Genomic DNA, 16,460 nt, shown 5'->3' with positions numbered 1-16,460 from the left:
ATTACTGCAAACTGGTGTGTCTTACCATATTATTTTAATGTATTATCTTAATTATGAACTTAATTATGTTTGTAGTGCAAACAGTTTTACCGTTTACTGCGTTATTTATTTATTTATCTATTTATCTATTTATTTTTTAATGCAGAGCTGATTCACTATCGAAGGCGTAAAGGTTTGAGAAGACTTTTATTTTGGCGACATTTTAAAACCAGGAAGTAGTAGTAAAGAAATCTGACGTTTCGTGTGTCGATTTCCACTGTAATATTTCGAAGGTAAGTCTGCTAGATCGTTATTATAAACTCATATTGCTATATTTGTTAGTCATGCCACAAGCAGGAAAATAATATCGATGCATATGAAATGCATATTTCCTATACATTACAATCTTAGCGAGTCTCGAAATGCCATAGTGGCAGTTTAAGATGACAGCAGCATGTTGACAAATAAAGAATCAGCTGAATGGAGTGACCTGTTTACTGGGATGTGTCCTGTAGCTGATATCTGCGCTGGGAGTGGGACAGATCAGATGAAGCACAAGTGTTGATGCGGTGCGGGACCTAAATTGTGAATGTATTTCAGATGTCACGGGCCAAACCAGAGGATGATGATTACTGGAACAGCTCCAAATTTAAAGCTTTCACATTTGATGATGATGACGATGAATTTTCACAGGTAAGTTGATTGTGTTTCCATTGAGCTCTGTGGAGTCCAACGCCCGTTTGACACAGCAGTATGACAAAGGAGAATAACTGGACTTTATGGCCTTTTCAGCCCTAAAACCATATTATACGGATTAAATATTATGCAGACGACGTGTTTCTTCCGTAATAAAATAGTTAGCTTTTTGTTAGCTATTGAACAGACGTCAAAGCAAGGAAAATATTTGCCTGTACACTACCAGTCAGAAGTTTTTGAACAGTAAGATTTATAATGTTTTTAAAGAAGTCTCTTCTGCTTACCAAGCCTGCATTTATTTACAGCAAAAGCAGTAATACTGTAAAATATTTTTACTATTTAAAATAACTGCAGTGCTTTCTATTTGAATATATTTTAAAATGTAATTTATTCCTGTGATCAAAGCTGAATTTTTAGCATTGCTCCAGTCTTCAGTGTCACGTGATTCATTCTAATATGCTGATCAGGAAACATTTATTATTATTATTATTGTTATTATCAATATTTAAAACAGTTGAGTTTATTTTTTTCAGGATTCTTTGATGAATGGGGGGGGTTATAGAAATGAATACTTTTATTTATCAAAGATGCTTTAAATTTTAAAAAAAATAGATGATAGAAGACATTTATAATGTTACAAAAGATTTCTATTTTCTAATGCTGTTCTTCAGAACTTTCTATTCATTGAAGAAACCTAAAAAAGTTTACTCAGCTGTTTTCAACATAATAATAATAATAATGATAATACTTTCTTGTATTGGAAGGATCGTGTGACTGGAGTAATGATGCTAAAAATTCAGCTTTGAAATCACAGGTATAAATTACATTTTAAAATAAATTCAAATAGAAAACAGTTATTTTAAATAGTACAAATATTTCAGACTTTTTCCAGTTTTGCTGTACTTTGGATCAGATAAATGCAGGCTTGGTGAGCAAAAAAGACTTCTTTAAAAAAACATTACAAACATTACATTTAACTCCAGTTAATTTTTTAACGGGCTTTACAAAAATAATAAATTACAGTGGATTAATTAGAGGAATTAATTTAAGCAAGGTGACATAAGTGAGAAAAAAAAAATCACAAAACTTTTATTAACTGTTCTTAAAGTTAATATGTGACCCTAAACCACATAAACAGTCATAAGGGTTATTTTTTTTAAAACTGAGATTTATACATCATCTGAATAAATAGATTTGAAAATCTGGAATCTGGAATCTGAAGGTGCAAAAAAATATAAATATTGAGAAAATCGCTTATCCAAATGATGTTCTTAGCAATGCATATTACTAATCAAAAATTAAGTCTTGATATGTTTACGTTGGAAATTTACAAAGTATCTTCATGGAACATGATCTTTACTTCATATCTTAATGATTTTTGGCATAAAAGAAAAAAACGATAATTTTGACCCATACAATGTGTTGTGCGCTATTGCTACAAATAAACCCATGCTAACTAAGACTGGTTTTGTGGTCCAGGGTCACTTATGTATTTTGTACAATAGTTGTATTTTCCACACATTTTCTCTGGCACCGCTTTGTGGCCCACATTTTAAAAAGCCCTAATTCAGACTACACTGTATTGTTATTTTCCAGCTGAAAGAGTCCAAACGGGCCGTGAACAGCATCCTGGTGGATGATGATGACGATGAGGATGATGTTGAGAGAGTCAGCTGGAGTGGGGAACCTGTGGGAAGTATGCAGTCCCTGCTCTCTTTCTCTTACTGTGTTTACTGTCCATCCTTCATCTGTATGCTCATCAGTTTTTGTTTGTGTGTAGGCATCTCTTGGTCGGTGAAGGAAACTGCCTCCAGCATTCGCTCAGGCAGCGAGCAGAGCTTTCCCAAAATAGACACCACTCCATCACTGTCCAAACAGGGCTCTGGATACTCCCTGAGCTCCCTGTTTAAAGGTAATCTATACAGAAGAGTTCTTAAATGTTTTAGGGCAGTTGTTATAAACTCACCAACCTGATTCTGTTTATATTCCATTAGGAAAGAGCAAACCTGGTGCTTTCCAGTCCTTCTCTGAGTGTAAGTTCAAGTCACTGAAGCATTTATTGAATGATTTAGACCTGTATTCTCAAGCGTATTTGTTCACTATTTTCTAGCTTTTAGCGACACATCTGTTAGAACATACGCACCAGAGCTGAGGAAACCCAAGTCGGATGGAAAGGTAATGCATACGTTTACGTCACCGTTTAAACATTTGAGGTCGGTAAGATTTGTAATGTTTTTGTTCATCAAGTCTACATTTTTATACATTAAAATAGTAATATTGTGAAGTATTATTACAATTAATTTTTAAAATTTTTGTATTTTAATGATAATATATATAATATATATATATACATATATAATATATTATATATAATATATACTACCGTTCAAAAGTTTGGGGTCAGTAAGACTTGTAATAGTCTTTAAAGAAGTCTCTTATGCTCATCAAGGCTGCATTTATTTGATTAAAAATAGAAAAAAAACAATAATATTGCAAAATGTTTTTACAATATAAAATAATGTTTTTTATTTTAACATACTTTAAAATAGAATTTATTCCTGTGATGAAAAGCTGAATTTTTATCAGCTGTTACTCCAGTCTTAAGTGTCACATGATCCTTCAGAAATCATTCTAATATGCGGATTTATTATTAGAATGATCAGTGTTGGATAATATCAACAGTTGTGCTGCCAAATATATTTTGGAACCTGTGATTTTTTTTTTTTTTTTTTTTTTTTTTTCAGGATTCTTTCATGAATAACAAGTTAAAAAAGTACAGTGTTTATTCAAAATATAAATATTTTATAACAATGTAAATTATTTATTATTAACTTTTAATAAACTTTTAATTATTAGCTATTATTAGCTAAGTATTAATTTCTTAAAAAAAAAAAAATTTACTGACCCCAAACTTTTGAACGGTAGTGTATATATAATAATATAATATTAAATAATATTTTAAAATGTAATTTATGCCTGTGATGCAAAGCTGAATTTTTGACATTATTACTCCAGTCTTCAGTGTCACATGATCATTCAGAAATCATTCTAATATGCTGATTTACTGCACAAGAAATATTTATTATTATCAATTTTAAAAACAGTTGTGGCACATAATATATTTGTGGAAACTCTCCACTTTTTTATGATTTTTTGAAATTCTTTCCTGTCATATTGATCAGTATAATGCATCCTTGCTGAATGAAAGTATTTTTTTCTTCCAAAAATGTTTTTTTTATTTTCTTCCAACTTACTGCCCCCAAAGTTTTGAATGTTAGTGTAAGCTTGTTCAAGTTGTTTTTTTTTTCTAGAAGTTTCTAACATGATTTGTTTTCTAAATTGTCATAGGATTTTGTCAGTGACCTGAGTCCTGAGGAAACTGTGAGGAGAATGCAGAAAGGACGGGTAGGGGGCAGCAAAGAGCTGTATATAAAAAGTATATTTACTGATAAATACTGCAAAAAGTATTATCAGTACTGCAATCAATAGTGCAATATTGTCTGTTTAATGGTCAGGTCAGGAGGTCTGATATAACAGATAAAGCCACTTCTTTTTTCTTATTCCATCTGATAATTTATTTCTGTTTCACATTTTTCATGTCTTGTATCTAAAATGGAGATCAAAATTAGAGAACAACCTGAAATACCCTAAATTTCAAGCCGTTTTAAGCATATTTCATAAATTAATCATATTCTGAAGCACAGTATTAAAAAACTTAAAGGAGAAGTCCACTTCCACAAAAACAATTTACAAATAATTTACTCACCCCCTTGTCATCCAAGATGTTCATGTCTTTCTGTTTTCAGTCGTAAAGAAATTATGGTCATTTTTTTTCAAAAAATAAAAATTTGTATACTTTTTAAGCACAAAAGCTTGTGTAGCACAGGCTCTGGGACGCGCGTTCACAATGCTATGAATTAGTGATGGGTCGTTCATTTTGAACGAATCTTTAATGCGACTCGGAAGAACGAGTGATCTCGGGGAGTGGTTCGTTCAGTCGTGCATGCGCAACATCCTATTAGGTTCTGTACTGGAATTAGTTCACCTGTTTCGAGTTTTCAGGTTTTTTCAGGTTTTCAGGTGAGTAAATTATTTGTGAATTGTTGTTCTGGAAGTGGACTTCTCCTTTAAACAAGATATTTGAAAAAGAACTCTGATCAAAATTAGACAACACGTACAGATACCTCCAAGTTATTGGTGTTATTCTGGCACCTGGTGCTAATTTCCTTAATTATCTGACAAACCCTATTTAACTGGCAGCATTCATCTAATTTTCACTGAGATTGCAATATGGCAGGCTGCTCTGCTCTCTTAAAAATAAATGTTCCAAAAGGGTGTTTTTGTAGTGATGCCATAGAAGAACCATTTTTGTTTCCCCAAAAAACCTTTCAGTGAACAGTTCCTAAAAGAACCATTTTGAAGAACATTTTAATAATCTAAAGAAACTTTTTTGACTATAAAGAAACTTTTCTGCATTCGAAAGGTTCCATGGATGTTCAAGGTTCTTCACAGAACCATTGTTGCAAATAAATAACCTTTATTTTTAAGAGTGTGAGGTGACTAAAACCCTGCAACAGGAGATTGTCTAGATGAAGGCTAAGGCCCGATCACACAGAGCGCGTTTTTTAGGTCTAAAAACGGGAGGTGCACAGCAGTGCCTTTTTTGGTGACTTTTAAAAAAGAGCAGTGCTTTGCGTTTTTTTTATATGTTGCTAAACAACCATCAAATCAGCAGTCCTATCAGTCAATTCAAAGGATTATAGCAGAGCGCTCTAAAATCGTTGGTTTTTAGCTGTTAAGTAATCTGTCATATCAGCAAAAATCTTAAAAAATACAGCTCCAGGTAACCCACGATAGACACCAAAAGTTTCCGGACTTTTTAAGCAACAGTAAAATTTTCATCACCACAGCGGAAAGCCCGCCTCGACATTCATTCGATTGGACAATGGAAAAAACACGCGATGACGTCAGGGGCTTTTCTGCTCAGAGTTGCTTTTTTTTTTTTTGCTCCTGCAAAAATGCAGTTAAAATGCGAGGCTCCTGTCTGACCGGGGCCTAAAGGGATGACACTTTCAGCCACTGGAGGAGAAGTTGGTTGTTCCAAATCTTTGATTTTACAGTGACACTAATTCATTCAAGTCCCCCAAAAAGGCTGGTTGTCCACATAAGACAAATGCACGAGAAGACAGGACAATGCAGAGACTCTCAATGGGGAATCGGTTCAGCACTGCAGCTGGAATTGCTTGCTAGTTCAGTGCTAAAACAGGGTAAGGATCTGTCTCGGCATGTTTAAGAGAAGTTGGACTGAAAGCACACTCTGCAGTGACCAAGCTTCTCATCAGCAGAAAGAATCAAATGTCTGAGCTCACCTCTGCTGAGAAGCATGTTGTGTGGAGAGAGGAGAACTAGTCCAAGGTTTAGTGATGGGAGCAAGTTAAATTCATTTGGTTCTCATGGGAAACTTTTTGTTTTGCATTAAAGTGGGGAAACATTGAAGCCCTACTTAGTATAGAAGTCAGTGAAAGGTCGAGGAGGAAGTGTCATGGTTTGGGGGATGTTTTCTGCAGCAGAAGTTGGGCCTCTTGTACAGATACATGGCAGAGTAAAGGTCATTGCAGACTGAGTCGGATGCGAAAACGCAGAAAATCGAACCTGATCTGAGCGTTTTTACGATGGACGGAAGTTTCGGATGCAGTGTGTAAACTCAATTGACACACTGTGAGGTTGTTTTTTTTTTTACGTGCAAAATTTTCAGACTGAAATTTCGGACTCAGTATGCAATGACTTTAAATGCAAATGTTTATGTGAACCTCCTTCAGCAACATCAGCTTGCAAATTTCATGCAAGACAATGCTCCCTGTCACACTGCAAAATGGATAAAGCAGTTCCTTGAAGCTAAGAACACTGAAATAATGAAATGGCCGGCCTAGAGTCCTGATCTAAGATTGAAAATTGAAAATCTCTGGAAAAATCTTGGCAACAGTTATGGCTAAGAAACCCACTACAGTTACCAAACTATGGCAGAGAGTGGAAGAAGAGTGGACCAAGATCACACCAGAGGAGTCAAATTTTGAGCGATAAAGATGAAAAGAATTACATATTTATATATATATATATTATATATATATTGCTCTCTAATTTTAATCTCCACTGAATATGTTGCCTGCCAACAAGCAAGAAGTATTTCTTTAAAATATCAGAATATGTGGCTAATATACTTTTGAATGGCTGTACATAGAAAAATCAGCTTTTCACACTTAATTAAAATGATTCTTTTACAGCCATTTTCCCTAGAAAAGTTCCGCTCTCTGCAGGACAAACTTCTGCTCCTGGATGAAGCAGTTGCTGTTTATGATGGCAACGTCATCACTGCTGTGAGTCACACATGTCTCACACTTATATGGAAACACTGCTATGACTTTAAAATGACTTATATTAACAATTTTTTACTGTGCTTATTGACTGATCATTTCCATTTTCCTACTGCAGGTCTTGATATTTTTAAAAAAGTCATTAAGTAAAGGTGAGGTGTTTTGTCATCTGTCATTGCTCACTAGTTCCTTCTCTTATTTCAAAATTAGTGAAATATTTTCTGGAAAGTCTGTTTTTTTGTCATTGTTGCAGAAATCCTCTTTCGAGAGTTAATGGCGAGAGACGTGGCTTTGCGTCATTACGTTCACTATTTAAAAGAAATGGGAGAACAAAAGCTTTTGGTCGAGCTACTAAAGTAAGTTTGCTTAAAACAAGTAAGTAACATTAAAAATAATTGTGTCTTCAGTGTTTAAGTGTGTAAGGGCGGTTGGCATCTCTGCGTGTATTTGCATTGGTTATTTGATTTGAAGAGTTATGTTGTACGTGTTTGTTTTTAATTTGAATAACTCCTTGTCACTTTGGTCACATGACTTTGTTTTAGGGCTCTTGGCAGGACAGAAGATATGGCGGTGCGTACTAACTGCATTTACATACTCAACTGTCATTATACTCATAGCTTATACACATGACCATATATATTTAACCCTCCAAGTCATATGACTACATTTGCCTGGCATTTACAAAATTCACCTCCCAATTCATGGGTGCTTTCTGAAAGAGGTGGGGAGAGCCCATTATTAACTAATGGAAATGCAAACACTTCCTCTTTCATGTGTACACATGTACTACAGTACTGTACTTTCCCTTGTGAAAAGTAAACCTGTAATCGAGGTTTTTCGTCTGGCTAAAAAAAAAGTTTGGTGATTGTTAAGATAACATTATTTAAGATAATAGAGTCACACTAGGGCATACCAAACATATTAGGAGCATATTCACTACATTAAAAAAAAAAAAGTTGAAAAATGAATTTGTGAGAAAGAGAGTTAAAATTATATAATGTACACAGTCTGGTATTCCCTGTGTTTTTGCTGATTTCTTTTTCAGCAGCAAGTGACTGTAAAACTGAAATCATTTTATTTCCATTATGGTATGTTACCTGAGATGAGATTAAGACTATTTCAAAATAAAATGTTGATTATATTGAAGTTTTAAGTAGAAAAAAGAAACTGTACATACTTATGTGTACATTTTTTGGACTTTTTTTTTTTAATTTTTATTTTTTTACTTTTACCACATTATATCATAGAAGGTCATAGACGTCAGCTGACATTAGTTTATAACTTTAAGTATTCTAGAAGTGAAAAGAGGAAGAAAAAGGCCTTCACAAAATTAAATTTCTGCTTTTACATCATTGACATTACTTGTCCTAAATAAAAATGACAAGAAAGGAAGTTTGGTAACAATTTACAGTAAGTAGATCTACAATAAATAGAGTCATTAGAGTATTTATTCATCTTAGTTAACGTTAGTTATTAAAATACAACAAATAAAATGTTAATAAAAATGTACGAAGATTAATAAATGCTTATTTTTCATGATTTCATTTGAACTAATATAGTTAGCTAATATTTCTTTAGTAATTTGCAGTGATGTTTCTGTCTGATCACACACACATTAAGCTGGCTTCCTTTGTATTTGAAACAGTTGATTCAATACAAAGAACACTTAAATATTAAGGATGAAGGCCGAAGAAGAGACTTCCTTAAAAGTTGCCTCAGGTAAAGATCTTTAAAAGAAATTCAAAAGAGTTCAGAATGATCTCCTTTTTACTTTTAATGATCTGCATGATCTTTCTGTTTGTTCTCAGCCTTCCTTTCTCTCAAGACGATGCCACTCACGTTCAAGACCACTATACACTCCTCGAGAGGCAAATAATCATAGAGGTGAGGAAATAAGTCCAACCACTTATTGGGCATCATTCATGAAACACGAGCATAACACATTTTTGTGTAAATGATTTCTAAATCCATTCTGACATGTACCAATAAGTACATATCTTTGCAGTTTCCAAGAGAAATGTCCACTGAATGTCGCTAAAAGAGTGTTCAGGGTTTTTTATTCCCTGGAACAGATGAATGTACATATGGTATGTTTTATGTGACATTGGTTTTTGTAGGTGTCACCACAGTTCTGACTCGAAATGTCCATTGAGTGGCGCTCTAACTCGAATGCTCTGTGACGTTTTAAAATAACATACCATTTGCACTACACCTAAAAAAGATCACCTGCCAAATAATTATCTCTCCCCCACACCTAACCCTAAACCTAGCAATACTAGGGGGGTAGTAATCTGGCAGGGATCAACACCAGAAAGCGAAACATATGGAGCTGTAATCATAACTGTGTATGAAAGTGTATTCCAAGTGCATGGGTCAAAATTATCGATTTTTCTTAAACTTTTACTTTTCTTAAAGTAAACATCATGCTCCAAGAAGATATTTAGTAAATTTTCTACCGTATATATATTTATACATTTAATTTTTGCTTAGTAATATGCATTACTAAGAACTTCATTCAAAAGATTTTCTGAGTATTTCAATATTTTTTTTGCACTTTTAGATTCCAGATTTTAAAAATAGTTGCATCTTGGCCAAATATCGTCCTATCCTAACAAACCATACATTAATGGAAAGATTATTTATTCTATGTATAAATCTCAATTGGTTTTGTGGTCCAGGGTCACATATAGGCACGATTTATCATTGTCTTCGAATTGTTTTTTCAATTATTTAAGCATAAAAACATTTTAAAAGATCAAAACTGAAAACTGATGACTGAAAATGTAAGTTTATGAATAGCTAAAACAGTTTACTGGTTAATGTAATACTGTCATATACCACAATTCCATAATAACAATGTAATAACTATGTAATATAATACAGTACAATCATTTCTGTACTTCTAGCAAATGGAATTGGAAAAATAATGATGTACCCCATCCCAAATGTCACCTTAAGCAAAAAGACACCAGACTTCTTATCCCAAAGTGTTGAAAAAAATGACACAAAGGTTTTCTGTGTTTCTATTTCTGCTTCACCTTACTATGCATTAAAGAAATATTTCCTCTTCACCTCCTCACTCTTCCTCTTTCCTGAGGTTGGTGTGGTAGGTGATGGGTGTCTCTGTACAGAGGGAAGCAAGAGGGATGGGCTCCTCTAAAATTGGGTTACATGGCAGATGTTTCCTTAGATTATGAAACAAGTGAAAATTGTGTTTACTTTGTTCTTATGGCATGATAGCAAGCATGAGTTTGCATCAGTCAGTCGAATGTATTCTTGTTAGGTATCGGTAAAAACGTCATTGTCAGGCAGGGTTTTGACTCTTGACATGTATTTTCTCTGTCAAACATCCTGTGTCGGCTACTCACTATGGCACAGTGCAGAAAATATGTGATTTTTTTTTTTAGGTTACTGCGTTGAAAGTTTCTTTTAATAACATGGTAGATGATAAAATGTACAGATTTACTGAATAGTAGCAATGGCATATTAGTTACCACTGCAAATTGTTTTTTCCGCTGCTGACAAAATTAGCGCATTAACGCGGGCCCTTAATTTTTTCAGTTTACCGACGTTAAAAATATTTAGCGCGGTTAACGCAGAGACGGGGGTAGGGTTGGCCACCCCACTCACAATTGCCGCTTCTGTCTCGTATTTTCTTGTCAAGAAGTGCGTTTACTTACGACCACATCAAATGGGAGACTTTTCAGACGCGCGCTCCAACTTCACCTCAGCGCCAGGTGCTATTTAAACAATTGCGAAAATGGTACAGGCGACGAGGAGCTTCAGTAGAACAACAGTGAACTGCGGTCAGATGAGATGTTGTCAGGCCATGAGCATGCTCTACAGTTGCACGCACAAAAACAGTGACGCGCTATAGTCTTTATTAATTTATATTAAAGCGCGAATTAAACTGTGAGCAGCGGCAGGTCTTAAAGTAATAGCAGCCGAAAAACCCAATAACCCAGCTGCTGTGACGTCTATTAATCAAAGAACAAAAGAAGAAAGCAATACATTTTTTAGCTGTATGGATTCATCTGTATTCAATTTAGAATTTAGTGTTTGATAACTTAATAACTAATTTCTGTATATTTCCTATTTGCTGAAGGGCACAGGTAAATAATGGGTTAATGTGAAGATTGTTTTAAGCTCGCTTAAATTAGAAGTTGTTATTTTTTTTAAGTCTAATAAATGTTAAAATTGAATTTTAGGAAAAAAAGAACAATTTCCTAGAAACATCAGTAATATTGGAATCAATGAATTTGAAGATTGAATGTGAAATTATTGCAATATAAAAGTATATTTAAAAACTTTAATGTTAGGTGGGATGAATGTGTGAATAATTAGTTTTTTATAATTAATTGACAGCACTAGTTTTTTGAATACAGCTTGTATCACACAAGGTTTTGTTGTGCATTTTCACCTTAGTTTGTTTTCTGTTATGTTCATAGTATTGGCAAATAGGCTGAGCTCAGAAACTTGACTGTCATTGTTGCATATATATCTGGATGACAGTGCATTGCTTCTCACACTTTCAATGTGAGTTTCAAGATCTGTGCCACAACTGCAGGATGTGTGAAAGCATAGTTGTCAGATGTGAGAAAATTATGCCCAGAAGAGAATATCCTAATTTTAATAGTATATCAGTTCCTTTTTTTTTTTCACTGTATGTTTTTTAAATACAGGCTAGTGACAAGAAGGCGGATGCAGAAATCTTTAAGAAGTTCCCTAGAAAAGCATCCATCCTTAATATGCCGATCATCACCACATTGTACTACTCCTGCTTTTACCATTACGGAGAGTCAGAGGTACAAGTTCATGCTTTACTCCTGCACTATATTGAAAAATATTATGTAGACGAACTGAATATATTATAATATATGTAATCTAGTAATGTAATGCCATCGAGTATTACAATATACAGTAGCATTCTAAAGGTTTTGGTTTTAAAAGTCTCATTATGGCAAGAATAAAAAAATTATTATATTAAAATTATTAAAAATTTTATTGTTATTTAGCAAGGATGCTTTAAATTGATCAACAGTTATGATAAAGATTTATAAAATTTATGTTGCAAAAGATTTCTGTTTTAGATAAATGTACTTCTGAACTTCTAGTCATCAAAGAAACCTGAAAAATTCTACTCAGCTGTTTTCAACATAATAATAATAATAATAATAATAAATGTTTTTTGAACAGAAAATCAGAATGATTTCTGAAGGCTCATGTGACACTGAAGACTGGAGTTAAAGATGCTAAAAATTCAGCTTTGAAATCACAGGAATAAATTACATTTTAAAATATATTTCAATAGAAAAACAGTTATTTTAAATAGTAAAAATATTTTTAAAAAGTGACTGTTTTTGCTGTATTTTGAATAAATGCAGGCTTGATGAGTGGAAGAGACTTCTTTAAAAAACATTAAAAATCTTACTGTTCAAAAACTTTTGACTAAATTTAGATAATGTATAAATATTTTATATATAAATATAACATTTTTATTAAATATTCACACGCATATTATGTATGTGTGTATATATATATATATATACATATTAACGCAGTACACTCACATATATTATATCACATATATCATATACTTGTGAAGTTGAAAAGTGCTATTTTTAAACAGTTTAAATTGTATAAACATGTTATTATATGATGTATTCATGTAATATGTTGTTGTAATTGTATAATATATTGTTTAAATCTCCATATACTTTTGAGGCGACTGTATTTCAACCATCTTCCTCTTTTTCTTCTTCTACAGGGAACTTTTAGCAGCCCTTCGAACATTAGAAAAACTTTCCGGGTAAAATATAGTATTATATATTTTTATTTTATATTTTAATGTTCACCAACTTACAGCACCATGCAAAGTCCGGACACACTAACTCACTTTACTGGTAATTGTTTCAATAGTGCAGTAACAGTGATGAAATAATATTGGTAACTGTCAAGTGACCAAAAACATTAACCAAATCAGGAATATATTTTAGGTTCTTCAAAGTCATTTGATTGTAATTTTTATAGTATAGTTTTCACATTTGTCTACAAACACCTACACCTTTAGATATTTCTACAGTCATTAGAAAAACAAATTTATCAGTCATTCATCAGTCATGTGTTGTCTAGACCAGTAGTGTATAAAAGGCATATGTGGAAGTCAGAGGTTGTGTTAGACTTTAACATTGTCTGTCAACTATTTACTATAACATGCTCTTTCACATTTGCTATGACAGATTTCAGAAAAGCAGTATATTCTCACGGCTCTTGGCGCTAGAGCAAAGCTAAAGTCCTGGTTTGATGTGGATAGTCTATTCAACACCAAAAACTGGCTGGGTTACACCAAGAAAAGATCTCCCATTGGCTTTCACAAAGTGGTGGACATCCTGCATAAGAACAGCGCCCCTGTATCGGTACATCAGTTTGGATGTTGTAATAAACCTGCTCAGTTTCCTCTGCCCATCCCAACGTGCACTTCAACATGCTTTCCCATGATCTGCAGGTGCTGCAGGAGTATGTGAACCTCATCGACGACACAGAGCTCAAGCTCAGCGTGGCTCTGAAATATAAATGCCATGATGTCGTCATCAATGTGAGTTCATTCTCAAATCACTATGCCAGTGTTTACGGCTTTCTCAGAGTAAATCACTGCGTCTGTTTTGTTCATTCAGACATACAGAGACCTGAAGGACCGACAGCAGCTGGTTGTGTACAGAGAGAAGCTGGAACGAGACTCGCCTGAATACAGGAAGATTCAGGAGCTCCTCAATAACGTGGTAAGAGGAAGTGTTGAGTCATTTTCTGACTCACGGTGTGATATGAGTAGGTTTGGAGACATCTTAAGAAACATCTTACAGTAATTTTTCAGTGTCTTTTACAGGTCACTTCATTTGTTGCAATGCAATATTATGATTGCGTAAAGTGATATTTGTTCTTTATTACTTCAGCAAATCAGATGGAAAAACTGACACTTGGATCCTGTCACAAGGCAATGGTTGGCAGATGTGTGTCAGAACTCTTTCATAGACGGTGTAAACACTATGAAGCTGCTTAATACGGAGTTAATCCTGAACAAGAAGGACTGAGATCCCCACAGGTATTGACCATTTCAAAGAACCAGTGGAATGAGTCATTCGGAGTGATCTGTTCAGTATGATCAAACTGCCAAGTGTCCTTCTGCCAACTCTACAGGTGAACATTTCTAAAGAAACATGGGAGGCTAGCAGTGGTTGCTGATGTTAATAATATATTCTTCAACCCCTCACACCTTTTTGTTTGCCTGTGTATGAATTTCTGAACATTCCCCACCCCTCTTTTTTATTTTATATTAAAAATAATATGGTATTGAACTGTGTGAGGTTTATATGTTTTCTGGTACATATCTGACTGCAGATTTGAATCTTGGTAAGATAAAAGCTGAACTGACGTGATCACAGTAACTACAGTTTCTGTAAATGGAGGCTGATATATAACCACAAATTAAAGACGTCGTTGCAGTATACCCTGGGAAGTTCCCCTGCTGATAAAGTAAACTGTGTCACTTAACCCGGATTTCCTCAAGTTTTTGTTTTTCAACTTCATATTATTTTCATGTATAGATATAAACGTGTGTATACTTTTTCCAGCTTACATTTCTACCTGTGGTATTCGTACAAGACCATAATAGACGATAAACATAATAGACAAACAGTAAGGCACACTTAGGAACTAAAACAACCACTGTTCACATTACCTTCCAAAATGTTGTGCTCAGTCAATTTGAAAGTAACACGTTGAGACATAATGTTACTAAAGAATTGTCAAAGAATCTAGAGTAAACTGCATCATTGCTTTCACAGAAATCTTAGAAAGTACAACTGTTTTCAGTGTTACTAATGGCAAGAAATGTTTCCAGAGCAGGAAATCAACATATTAGACTTCTGACTTCTGAAGGATCATGTGACACTAAAGACTGGTGTAATGGTTGCTAAAAAAAATAGCATTTTAAAATCTGTAGACCAGTTTGGAGTAGACGTCACAGTTACATCACTTAGTGGTGGAAAAAAAAAAACACTGGTAACAAGTGGAGTGAAACGGTCGATGGAATAAGAGAAAAAAAATGTTTTTGTGCTTTTTGATGCCAGAATTGGAATGCAAATAATTTTTTTAGAGAATACTGTCATCAAAAGACGCCATTTGATGTGAAACGCAGACATTTAAACACACGGTCTATAGATGAAAGCTGCTATGATTACTCTCATAAATTTGATTTAAACATAATATTCACATATGCTATTCATAGGGAACGTATTGTATTAGCCCTACAGTTACAGAATGACATAATATTTAAACCTATTACTTTTAGCATTTTACAAAACATATTTATTTTCTCTCACAATTATGACTTTTTTTCCTGCAAATGCAAGTTTATGTCTGCTAATTCGGACTTTATAACGTTTTATTTCGATTTATCTCAATAGTGAGTTTATTAATTCTCAGAGACGAGGGGAAAAGAAAAAATGATGAGTTGTTTTTTTTCTTGTCTGAATCATGAGATTTAATCTCGGAATTGCAAGAATAAATTCAGAATTTTGAAATATAAACTCAAATTTACCTTTTATTATAGGATTTTTCTTCATATAATGGACTTCAATTGTGCCCCCGATTTTGAACTTCCGAAATGTAGTTTAAATGCAGCTTTAATGGAAGCCTAGGAAGAAAGGTCTTATATAGCAAAACGATCGGTCATTTTTTTCGAAAAATAAGTTTGTATACTTTGAAGCACAAAAGCTTGCGTAGCACAGGCTCTCGGATGCCCATTCACGGGTCGTTCTTGAACGATTCGTTCATCAGTGTTGCCAACTTCTTTCAATGGAAAGTAGCTAAACCCTGCTTGAAAAGTCGCTAAATGTCGCTAGATTGCGTCATACACTAATTAGCATATTCATGAAGTAGGTGCTTTGTATTGTCTTGCCTCTCTGCGCTCACATATGGCATTTTAATGCAGCCAAATTCGCAATAAAACTGTTTTCATCTATATGTTTTACTGTTTCTGTTGTCAGACAACGGGATGAATATGAAATAGAAATAGTGACTGAAACGCGGCCCATTATAAAGCCCCGTTCACACTAGCAGCGACTTCTGTCGCTGTATGTCGCCAGAGGCTGGCGACGAGGTTGCTAGTGGGCGTTCTTACTACTGGTTGCCTTGACAGCGAGTCAGGTTTCTTGCCGCTAAATTCAAACATTTTGGAGGCAAAAGACTAAATATAATATAAGTATGAATTAAATTTGTACATACAATCAAAAACGGATGAAAAGCATAGCCTATATTTTTCCATTGCGTATATTTATCTACGGCTGAGAGGAGAACGATCACATGAGCTCTACCGTCTTCTTTCCTATTGGCTGTCGCTCCCGAAAGTCGCTCTTC

General features: G+C 34.1%; 1 protein-coding gene across 1 annotated transcript; it reads left to right on the top strand.

Moving 5' to 3' along the window:
* Positions 1-195: 195 nt before the first annotated feature.
* vipas39 (VPS33B interacting protein, apical-basolateral polarity regulator, spe-39 homolog) lies at positions 196-14,536 on the top strand. Its single transcript, XM_051092124.1, has 19 exons — positions 196-272; positions 580-672; positions 2,272-2,371; positions 2,456-2,587; positions 2,670-2,708; positions 2,786-2,850; positions 4,024-4,080; positions 6,957-7,049; positions 7,165-7,198; positions 7,300-7,402; positions 7,589-7,616; positions 8,692-8,765; positions 8,855-8,930; positions 11,729-11,851; positions 12,814-12,855; positions 13,286-13,462; positions 13,552-13,641; positions 13,721-13,825; positions 13,997-14,536. The coding sequence occupies exons 2-19, from the start codon at positions 580-582 to the stop codon at positions 14,015-14,017; spliced, it is 1,452 nt and encodes a 483-aa protein (XP_050948081.1). The 5' UTR covers positions 196-272; the 3' UTR covers positions 14,018-14,536.
* Positions 14,537-16,460: the final 1,924 nt, after the last annotated feature.

The sequence above is a fragment of the Labeo rohita genome, chromosome 20 (genome assembly GCF_022985175.1).
Source record: "Labeo rohita strain BAU-BD-2019 chromosome 20, IGBB_LRoh.1.0, whole genome shotgun sequence".
Lineage (NCBI taxonomy): Eukaryota > Metazoa > Chordata > Actinopteri > Cypriniformes > Cyprinidae > Labeo > Labeo rohita.
Note: the sequence above shows the minus strand (reverse complement) of the source record. Positions and strands in the feature narration are given on the sequence as shown.

Coding starts and splice junctions, on each gene's coding strand:
- vipas39 (XM_051092124.1), top strand. CDS start 580: ATGTCACGGGCCAAACCAGAGGATGATGATTACTGGAACAGCTCCAAA. Junction 673..2,271: donor ATGACGATGAATTTTCACAG/GTAAGTTGATTG, acceptor GTTATTTTCCAG/CTGAAAGAGTCCAAACGGGC. Junction 7,050..7,164: donor ATGGCAACGTCATCACTGCT/GTGAGTCACACA, acceptor TTCCTACTGCAG/GTCTTGATATTTTTAAAAAA.